Source organism: Meleagris gallopavo, chromosome 30 (genome assembly GCF_000146605.3).
Source record: "Meleagris gallopavo isolate NT-WF06-2002-E0010 breed Aviagen turkey brand Nicholas breeding stock chromosome 30, Turkey_5.1, whole genome shotgun sequence".
NCBI lineage: Eukaryota > Metazoa > Chordata > Aves > Galliformes > Phasianidae > Meleagris > Meleagris gallopavo.
The window spans coordinates 854,853-864,212 of NC_015040.2; the positions used below are offsets into that span (position 1 = coordinate 854,853).

The window sequence follows — 9,360 nt, forward strand, 5'->3', positions numbered from 1 at the left end:
TCTCTTTCTCTCTTTCTCTCTTTCTCTCTTTCTTTCTCTCTTTCTTTCCCATGTTGCTATGAAAATTTGAAGTATCAAAGTGTGATCCCATGGTCTCCACTTTCACTTTTCCTTTCAGCACTGACCAACCGTGGAGGAACTGCTTCCTCCCCGCTGTGTCTGGAGGTCAGCGATAACAGCGCTCGGCGATGGCTCCTGGACGGGTGTTTCCCTGTGCTGTTAAAGGGCAAAAGTCGCTTCGAGTGTCATTAACTACGAAGCCAGCTCTGATTAATGATTGATGGCAGGCGGGCACTAGGACCTCTGGGACGTTGCATCTCCGTAACCAGAAGAGAAATGAGGAAATAACACCGTGGCTCTGCCTGCGCCCTTTGGAAATAACACAGCGCTGCTCCGTGCGGGAGGAGTCGCTTGTCCAGGAGTTCAGTGGTTGGAGTGTGGTTGAGTGGCCCCGTAGCTTCACAGCCCCAAAGCATCACAGCCCCGTATGGACACAGCCAGGGGTAAGTGAGAGGGCTGGGGTGGATGTGGGTGAGATGGATGTGGGTGAGATGGATGTGGGGTGAAGGCACTGTGTTCAGTGGGGAGACCAGCCTGGCGTCGCCTGTTTGCGACAAACATCCACCACTTGTCCCCACTGACCCTTCGTAGCACCATAGAATGACTGAGGTTGGGAAGAGCACTGCGGTCACCAGGGTCACCAGCAACCTGTGCCCACCGTACTGCAGGGGGTGGTGGGAAAGTGAAATGCTGGGGCTCTGTGCCATCAATCTGTCCGGTGTGTTCTCCTCACTTTTCTTCCCACTCATCATGCTCATGGTGCAGGGACTTTCATGGGCTGTGTCCCCAAGAACAAATTTTAGGACAGTGGGATCTCCATGGGCTAAACTTCCCCAGGAACAATCTTCAGGGCAGTGGGAGCTCCATGGGCTGAGCGTCCCCAGGAATAATCTTTAGGACGAGGTCTGAGTTGCACCCACAGGAGTGTGATTCACAGCTGAGTGCTGTCCCATGCCCGGTGCACCGGTCCTCATCTGCTCGTTGTCACGGGGCTCAGTGCGGTGACGCAGAGGAGTGATGGTGACTCACCTGCAGAAAGAGGAACGGAGCAAGGAGTGTCAGCGGCGTTCCAAGGCGTGGAGCTCCGTCCAGGACCGGCTTTCCTTGCAGGGTGAAGGTGCTGTGTGTCGCTGCTCCATGGACCAGGCACAGTGCCTGGGTGGGCACTGCGGGCTGTGATGGGACAGCAGGGAAGAACGGGGACCTTGCAGATGTGAGATGCCTGGCGGTGACCCCGCAGGGGCAGTCAGTCCCTCACTGCTGGCATTGCAGCCCATCACCCCGTGCCTCTCCCAGCCTCACATCTCGTGGCCCCAGCAGCTGTGAGCTACAGACAGGAGATGAGAAAGCGAGTTCCTGCCAAAACCACACGGCGCTGCGACGGCCTCATGTGGCACTGGGGCACTGCTGTGCTCGGTGGAGGGGGTGGGGATGAGGCCAGGGCTTTGGCTCAGCCTCATTTCTTTGTGGCCCCATTTGGTTTCTTCTCTGCAGGTGACATCAGGAGCAGACAGCAGTCCCTGATGCGCTGACAGCCAATCATGTCCAGGGTGAGTGGGGCTCACTGTCCTCTCCTGCACTGCACCAGCACAGGGATGTGACACTGGGGCATCCCATCCCACCGGGATGTTGTCCCCGTCCCATGTCACCACATGGTCCTTCCAGCTGGGGCTGACCTCGGGGCTGAGCATCCCGGTGACACTGCCTTCTTCCTGCAGAAACACTGGCCTGCGGGGACGCAGTGCGTCACCAAGCATGACCACACCAAGCCCAAGGCTGGCGAGCTGGCCTTCCGTAAGGGAGATGTGGTCACCATCATCGAGGCCGTGGAGGTGACCGCTGGGGCCGCAGGGTTGGCAGTGCCACCGGGTCCAGGACCCCCTTCGTGGTGGGGTGTCCCCTTTCTGAGACCATCCCATCTGCAGGGCAGGAATTGGTTCCGTGCGCGGCACAACGAGAGTGGGCAGGAGGGGCTGCTGGCAGCCGGAGCGCTGCGGGAGCGAGGGGCCATCCGTGCTGACCACAGGCTCAGCCTCATGCCGTGAGTACTGCGGGGTCCCAGCAGCTGCAGGGGTGACCCACACATTTCCCCCCCCAAGTCTGGAGGGGCTGCTGAGGGCAGAGCAGCCAAGAGCCCGGGTCACCGAGGGATTTGTTGGCTTTGAAAACCACCGTTATGCCCAACCATCTGGGACAGCCCCAGTGGGGAAAGGGCTGCTGTGGGGTCTGCGTGGCCTCTGTGTGGTGTGTGCTCCTACTGCCTTGCTGCTGGTGCTGAGAGAGATCCCCAGCCCCACATCCCCTCACTCCTATCCCCACATTCCCACACCCCTCACCCCACAGCCCCCATCTCCACATTTTCTCACCCCTCACCCTTATCCCCACACCCCATATTCCTGCATCCCTTCGCCCCACACACCCCCCATCCCCACACCCCTCTTCCCAGCTGGTTCCACGGGAAGATCTCGGGGGTGGAGGCGGTGCAGGAGCTGCAGCCCCCCGAGGACGGGCTGTTCCTGGTGCGTGAGTCGGTCCGGCACCCCGGTGACTACGTGCTGTGTGTGAGCTTTGGGAAGGAGGTGATCCACTACCGTGTGCTGCACCAGGAGAACACGCTGAGCATCGACAGCGAGCAGTACTTCTGCAACCTCATCGACATGATCGAGGTGAGAGCCCCCCTTCTGCAGGACTTTGGGGTCACTCCAGTTTGGCACACAGTGATGGAGAAATACGAGGTGATCCTGACCCCATGTGTCAGCGGTGGGCGGTGTGACATCATGGCCACCTCATCCTGTGGCCCCTGGGGCTTCACCACAGCTGTGGGTGGGTTTTGTTATTTGCTGCCATTCTCCATCCCATGATGTTCGCTAGGTTTGGGGAGCCGTGGGTGCGCCCACTGTGCACTGCTTGCTGCCAAATATAACACTGGCTCTCCTGCTTCCAGAAAGCTCTTCCTCCAGCTCTTTCTCTACCCTGACCCACAACCACTCTATGCCTCTCCTCTGGGAGTTCATGCTTCCTGATCGTTTCCAAGTTTAGACACAACTTCTGCTTTCAGATGGTCCTTTTCTCCTTTCATCTGACACTGCTGTAGCTCTACCTCTGCCTCTGCTGCAAACCACCCCCTTCCCGTCCCCCACCCCGGGGACAGACTGCTCCATTGCGGTGTGCCCTGACTGTGCCCCACAGGGAGATGTTGGTTTGGGATTTCCCACTGTGTAGGATGGGCTCTGTGCACCTGATACGGGGGTAGCACGGGGTAGCTTTGGTGCTGGGGTCCTGCGGAGCACCCCATGGCCATTTCCCCACTCCTCACCCCCTGCCCCATCCTGCAGCACTACACGGAGCAGCAAGGAGCCCTCTGCACCAAGCTAGTGAAGCCCAAAGCCAAGAGCGGGATGAAGTCAGCCGAGGAGGAGTTGGCCAAAGGTGGGAAGGGGTGAGGGCCAGCTCTGGGGGAGGAAGTGGTTCTGGTGCCATCTGACCCATACCTGTGCGTTGCAGCCGGTTGGCTGCTCAACCTGCAGCACCTCACGCTAGGAGAACGCATCGGGCAAGGCGAGTTTGGAGGTGAGATGGGACCAGAGGTCTTCAGCCAGATGTCCCTGGAGAGCATCGCCAGATGACTTTCCTGGGTGCCATCCCTGCTGCTCTGCGGGGTGTCCCCATGCCTGATGCCTTGCATCCCCCACCAGATGTCCTGCAGGGCGAGTACATGGGGCAGAAGGTGGCTGTGAAGAACATCAAGTGTGATGTGACCGCCCAGGCCTTCCTCGCCGAGACCGCCGCCATGACGTGAGTGGGGGGCACAGGGGTACGGACAGACCCCATCCCATGGTGTTGGGGGTACCCCTGACCATGGTCCCTCACTTCAGGAAGGTCCGACACAAGAACCTGGTGCGTCTGCTCGGTGTCATCCTGCACAACGGCCTCTACATCGTCATGGAGTTCATGAGCAAGGTGAGGGTGGCCGGGGCTTGGATGATAGGGCCGATTGCGGCTCCATTTTCAGATAAAACCTACAGTTTGAGGCTGGGTTGGGTGGATTCTGGGAGCCCCATCCCAATGCTCCTCACACGGCTCTCATCCCTCAGGGCAACCTGGTCAACTTCCTGCGCACGCGGGGCCGCGCGCTCGTCCCACTGCCACAACTCCTGCAGTTCTCTCTGTGAGTCTTCCTCCCATCGCCCTCATCGCTGGGGACCTCCCTGAGACACGGTGACACCGGGACGGGGGATAGGTGACACCTGAACAGGGTGATAGGTGACACCAGGGCAGGGGGACACACGGTGATGCTGCCCCACCACCTCAGGGACGTGGCCCAGGGCATGGACTACCTGGAGTCCAAGAAGCTGGTGCACAGGGACCTGGCCGCCCGCAACATCCTCATCTCCGAGGACAACGTGGCCAAAGTGAGCGATTTTGGCCTGGCCAGGGTCAACCCCCACGGTGAGGACACCACGCTGCTGCCCGTGAAGTGGACGGCTCCCGAGGCTCTGAAGCACAACGTGAGTGATGGAGCAAAGGGACCCCAGGACAGCTCCCCCAACCCATCCCTCCACCCCACCCCATCCCAGCAACCCATCTCTGCTCCGTGCTGACTCCCCATCTCCCCACATCTGGGCTTTGTCCTGATCCTCATCCTGAGGGTGAGGGCATCTCCTGCAGGATGGGGGGGGATGGGATGGGTGTGGGTTCCCTCTGCCATGGGGAGGTGAGGGTGCAGCCGGGAGCGATGGTTCCCCAGCTGGCTGCAGCTCCCGCCCCGTGCCACGGCAGAAATTCTCCTCCAAATCGGATGTGTGGAGCTACGGGATCCTCCTGTGGGAGGTGTTCTCCTTTGGCCGAGCGCCCTACCCCAAGCTGGTGAGTGCAGGGGTTCACATCCTGATGGGTTGCAGGGGATGGGGACGTCCCTGATGCCCCCGGTGGGGGGATCCCAGCTCCCTGCTCCACCCGCAGAGCCTGAAGGAGGTGACAGAGCAGCTGGAGCAGGGGTACCGCATGGAGCCCCCCGAGGGCTGCCCGCCCACCGTGTATGCACTGATGAGGAGCTGCTGGGAGATGGAGCCGGGCAAGCGGCCGTCCTTCAAGAAGCTCACAGAGAAGCTGCAGAAAGAGCTGAAGCACCTGAAGGACGTTTAACCTACGCTCCACACCCAAGGAGCAGCCAGGACCCACAGGAGAAGCCCCCAAGTTGGGGAGCAGTGTGAAAACGGGCAGCCTGGAGGCTGCTCCCTCCTGGTGAAGATGGGGCAGTGGCTCTGCAGGGTGCCTCCTCCCCTGCATGCACACAGAGGATGCAGTGTCCTCCCTCCATCTCCCAAGAGGATGCAGTGGACAGAACGAATCCCTCTGTCCCTGTGGGGACCTTTGCCCAGCCATGCCTGGGGACACCAGGAGCACGAGGTCCTTCTGAGCCCCCTCTTCTTTCCCAGTAATGGGAACAACACGGGATGTCCCATCCTTATGGAAGACAACACCCCATTGCTGGCACAGCCCCATGCTGGCGCTGCATGGATACACCAACCGCATTCAGCTCAGCCACACAGATTTGGGCCTCTTGATTAAACCACAGAAATTAGTTGGGCAGTGTCTTTAAGTCTCCAGACTCACATTAGGGCTATCCCTTGTTTGGGGTGAGCACAGAGGAGGGGTGGGAGCCCCAGCTCCCTCAGCCCCCCATGCACAGCCCAGCCCCACTCTGCTCAGGTCTGTGCGCAGAGCCAGGGATTATTCTTTTAATCAGAGCCTGTATGGGAATCGCATATAGATTATGGGAGCAGGGCAGGGGCAGCCCCAGGCACTGGCTCACAAGCAATCTCAATATCTCAGCGGAGCAGGGATTAACAGGAGCGTGGGGTGTGCGTGTGTGCGCACCCACCCCATTCCTTGTCTCCCTTCCAGTCCTTTGACCCTGGGTTGATTTTTTTGGCTCATGCTCTCACATCTCCCCCATGCCCACTTTCTGCACCTCTCGCCCCACCACAGAAAGCGGCTTTGGGTGCCCACTGTGCCCCTCCATCAAGGCCCAGGCAATGGGTTATTTCCACCGAGTCCAGGTCCACAGCACCCTTGGGTGCTGCACAAGAAGGTCTTCCCACCCCAGTGGCGGTGCCTTCCCCTCCTAATGCCATAATCCAGCCCTTATCCCGGGTCCTGCTGACCTTGCAGGCGCCGGACCCAGTGCTGGGCACAGTGGGGCGCGGGCACAATATCCACCCACCCATGGCTGCCTTCTTCACGGCCGCTCTGAGGAACCTGCGGGGGGGTGAGGAGGAGCCCAAGGCACCCCCCAAGGATGGCAAGGCGGCTGCCCTGCCCCACGGCATGTCCCGCGAGGAGTTCGAGGAGTACCAGCGGCAGCTGCTGGAGGAGAAGTAAGGCTTGGTTGGGGCTGCAGGGTCCCCATGCAGTGGGAGCGGGGCATCACTTGTCCCCTGTATGTGTGGGACATGGACAGGGAGGCTGAGGGTTGGAGCAGAGTAGGTCCATAAAGTGCAGGAGGTGTCCATGGTGTGGGATGTCCCCATGGTGCAGGAGGTCCCACGGTGAGGGAGGTCTCTACGGTGCAGGATGTCCTCATGGTATGAAATGTTCCAATAGTGAGAGGTCCCAGTGGTGCATGAGGTCCCCATGGCATGGGATGTCCCCATGTGCAAGATATCCTTATAGTCCAGGGGGTCCCCATGGTGTGGGATGTCCCCATGGTGCAGAAGGTCCCCATAGGTGCTGGTGCAGGGACTCAGCATTCTGCAGATGACAAGGGAGAGGGAGATGCCAAGTGCCACCCTCACGCCAGGGCCCACAGATGTGAGGGAAGATGGGGACAGGACTGGGCTGCACTCAGGTACCACCACCAGATCTGGGTGATTTGGGGATGGTGTCAGGGTGGTGAAAGGCTGTGGGAGGAGCGAATCCTCCCACTACAGCTGTCACCACTGGGTAGGGGGCGGGACACAGACCCTGGCCTGGGACCCCCAGTTGCAGTCTCACATGGACCACTGCACCTTTAGATCCTTGGATGGGTGGAGATACGCCAGGCTGGGGGGCAATGTGGGGATTCAGCTGGGGCAGAGGTGACAACACGTCACCCATCACACAGGATCGAGCGGGACAAAACCTTTGCGCACAAGAAGGCAGAACGGGCAACTGTGCGCATGCACCTGCGGGACAAGTATCACCTTGCCCAGGTACGGACACACAGGAGTACCCTGATCCCTGAGTCCCCAATACCCCCGAGCTGGGTGGCAGCCATCCTCCCCCTCCCCAGTCCCATAGGATGGGAAGCGATTCCTGAAGAGGGCAGCAAACGGCTGCTGTCTCCATCCATCCTGTCCACCCGCGCACGCATCTGTCCAGCAGTCCCAGTATGGGGCTGGGCAGCAGCTGGGCCCTCAGACCTCCCCATCCACGGGTGTCCCAAAGGAGCCCGCTGCTCCCGCTCCCTCCCCAGGCTGCTGGGGGTCCATTGCAGCACCGGTGCCATCTCCCACCCACACAGGATGAGCGGGACGATGCCCAGCTGCACGTGGTGGGCGGTGCAGTGGAGTTGCCACAGGAGCTGGCTGCCATGGTGCGTGGTGAGGAGGAGGAGGAGGAGGAAGAGGGCACCTTCGCATTCCTGACCAAGCTGCAGGACGTGGATCTGGTGGCACTGAGGGGCCGTGCGCTGGGCACTGTGGATGAAGTGAAGGAGAAGTGCTCCCTGATGTAGTGCTGGGCAGCACCAGCAGGGTCAGAGCCCTGGGAGCGGGTGGGTTGTGGATGTTGTGGGTGCAGTATGCCAGGCTGGGGGGCCCTATGCCTGTGCTGGAGGTCAGTTGTCCTTGCCTAAACCATTCCCTGGGGTTTCTGGGGGCTCGGGGCAGAAACGCTGGGGTCCTTTCCACCCGATCCCATCCCCACGGCGTCCCCTGGTGCCACCCCAAGTCCAGCCAGGCAGCAGTCCCAGCACTCCCACCCCCACCTCTGGAATCTCCTTAGCTGTTCGGATCAATAAAAGTGTCATTTTGTGGGATCAGTCTCGTGTTCGTGCTGCTGCATGATGCCACCATACCACACAGCACCGCCTGCACCATCCCCATCCCATGCAGTGCCAACACCCCAGAGCTGGGTTGCACTGTAGGCTTTCCCCACCCCACACACTGCCCCACGCCCACAGTCTCACCACCCCAACCCATGCCTGGACCCCACAGGCTCCACAAGGGGGGAACGCCCCCACCTGGGGGTCCCCACTGTGCCCCCTCCCCCCGCTGCAGGCTCAGCAGCACCGTGGGCTTAAACGCCGCTGCGCGGGCGACTGCCGGAAGGCTGCAGGCTGCTGAGATCACTAATACCTGCCTATTTTAGGGAGGTCTAATCTGCCTGAATCGCCTGTCCCCAGGGACTAAGCTCACTGAACCCGTGTAAAATGCACCGCCAGGGCTGGCCCTGAACGCCACCGCCCGACAGAGCCGGGCCGGACTCACGCTGTGTTCACATGAAAGGAGGGCCATGCTCAGCCGCCCCCGGGCTCCCCACACCAGGGCCATCTGCTCCAGAAAGGCCTGCAGGGCCTGCGGGGCCTGGGGGATCTGTGGGCCTGCAAGGTCTGTGGGGTCTGCAGGGCCTGTGGGTTCTGTGGGGCCTACAGGGCATATGGGGCCTGCAGGGCCTGTTGGGCCTACAGCACATGTGGGTTCTGTGGGACCTGTGAGGCCTGCAGGGCCTGTGGGGCCTATGGCTTCTGTGGGGCCTGTGGGGCCTGCAGGGCATGTGGGACCTGTGGGTTCTGTGGAGCCTGTGGGGCCTATGTGTTCTCTAGGGCCTGTGGGGCCTGCAGGGCCTGTGGCTTCTGTGGGTTCTGTGAGGCCTGTGGGTTCTCTGGGCTTATGGGGCCTGAAGGTTCTGTGGGTCTTGTGGGTTTTGTGGGGTCTGTGGGGCCTGCAGGGCATGTGGGATGTGGGGGGTGCGTGGGGCCTGAGGAGTGTATGGAGCCTGTGGGGCACTGTGCCCATGGCAGTGGGGCGGAACCCAGCACTGCTGGGTTGGAAGTTGCACCGCAGCTCTCAGCTGCCCCAGCACAGCAAACAGGGTTGTGGGGTGTGGGTCCCTGACCCCCGTGTGCTGCTGTAGCAGCGTCTGCCGAAGCCCCCAGGCCTGGTGCTGTGGCTCCAAAATCCCCACCACCCCCACCACCCCTGCCGTGCAGCTCGTGCAGAACTTCTCTCATTTGGACACAAAATCAACCTGAGCTGAACAGGACACGGCTGTACGCCCCCTGGCCCCTTCGTGGGGCTGCCCAGTCCCACCCCACAT

The 9,360-nt window shown here is 61.0% G+C and overlaps 2 protein-coding genes across 3 annotated transcripts; both read left to right on the forward strand.

The window, feature by feature from the left end:
• The first annotated feature begins 59 nt into the window (after positions 1-59).
• On the forward strand, positions 60-5,645 carry MATK (megakaryocyte-associated tyrosine kinase). 2 transcript variants are annotated; one of them, XM_010724784.3, is made up of 13 exons: positions 60-503; positions 1,555-1,610; positions 1,779-1,892; positions 1,986-2,101; positions 2,507-2,726; positions 3,396-3,489; positions 3,565-3,630; positions 3,756-3,855; positions 3,936-4,020; positions 4,155-4,228; positions 4,373-4,568; positions 4,840-4,926; positions 5,004-5,645. In XM_010724784.3, the coding sequence occupies exons 2-13, from the start codon at positions 1,602-1,604 to the stop codon at positions 5,271-5,273; spliced, it is 1,431 nt and encodes a 476-aa protein (XP_010723086.1). In that variant the 5' UTR covers positions 60-503; positions 1,555-1,601; the 3' UTR covers positions 5,274-5,645. The 2 variants fall into 2 exon arrangements, with proteins under 2 accessions (XP_010723086.1, XP_010723087.1); XM_010724785.3 differs by having other exon boundaries at positions 66-503; positions 5,023-5,645.
• Positions 5,646-5,719: 74 nt separating this feature from the next.
• On the forward strand, positions 5,720-9,336 carry LOC100541793 (complexin-3-like). Its single transcript, XM_003213177.4, has 3 exons — positions 5,720-6,440; positions 7,166-7,253; positions 7,565-9,336. The coding sequence occupies exons 1-3, from the start codon at positions 6,289-6,291 to the stop codon at positions 7,775-7,777; spliced, it is 453 nt and encodes a 150-aa protein (XP_003213225.1). The 5' UTR covers positions 5,720-6,288; the 3' UTR covers positions 7,778-9,336.
• Positions 9,337-9,360: the final 24 nt, after the last annotated feature.

Coding starts and splice junctions, on each gene's coding strand:
- MATK (XM_010724784.3), top strand. Junction 4,229..4,372: donor CAACTCCTGCAGTTCTCTCT/GTGAGTCTTCCT, acceptor CCACCACCTCAG/GGACGTGGCCCAGGGCATGG. Junction 4,569..4,839: donor CCGAGGCTCTGAAGCACAAC/GTGAGTGATGGA, acceptor GTGCCACGGCAG/AAATTCTCCTCCAAATCGGA.
- LOC100541793 (XM_003213177.4), top strand. CDS start 6,289: ATGGCTGCCTTCTTCACGGCCGCTCTGAGGAACCTGCGGGGGGGTGAG. Junction 6,441..7,165: donor CGGCAGCTGCTGGAGGAGAA/GTAAGGCTTGGT, acceptor CCCATCACACAG/GATCGAGCGGGACAAAACCT. Junction 7,254..7,564: donor ACAAGTATCACCTTGCCCAG/GTACGGACACAC, acceptor CCACCCACACAG/GATGAGCGGGACGATGCCCA.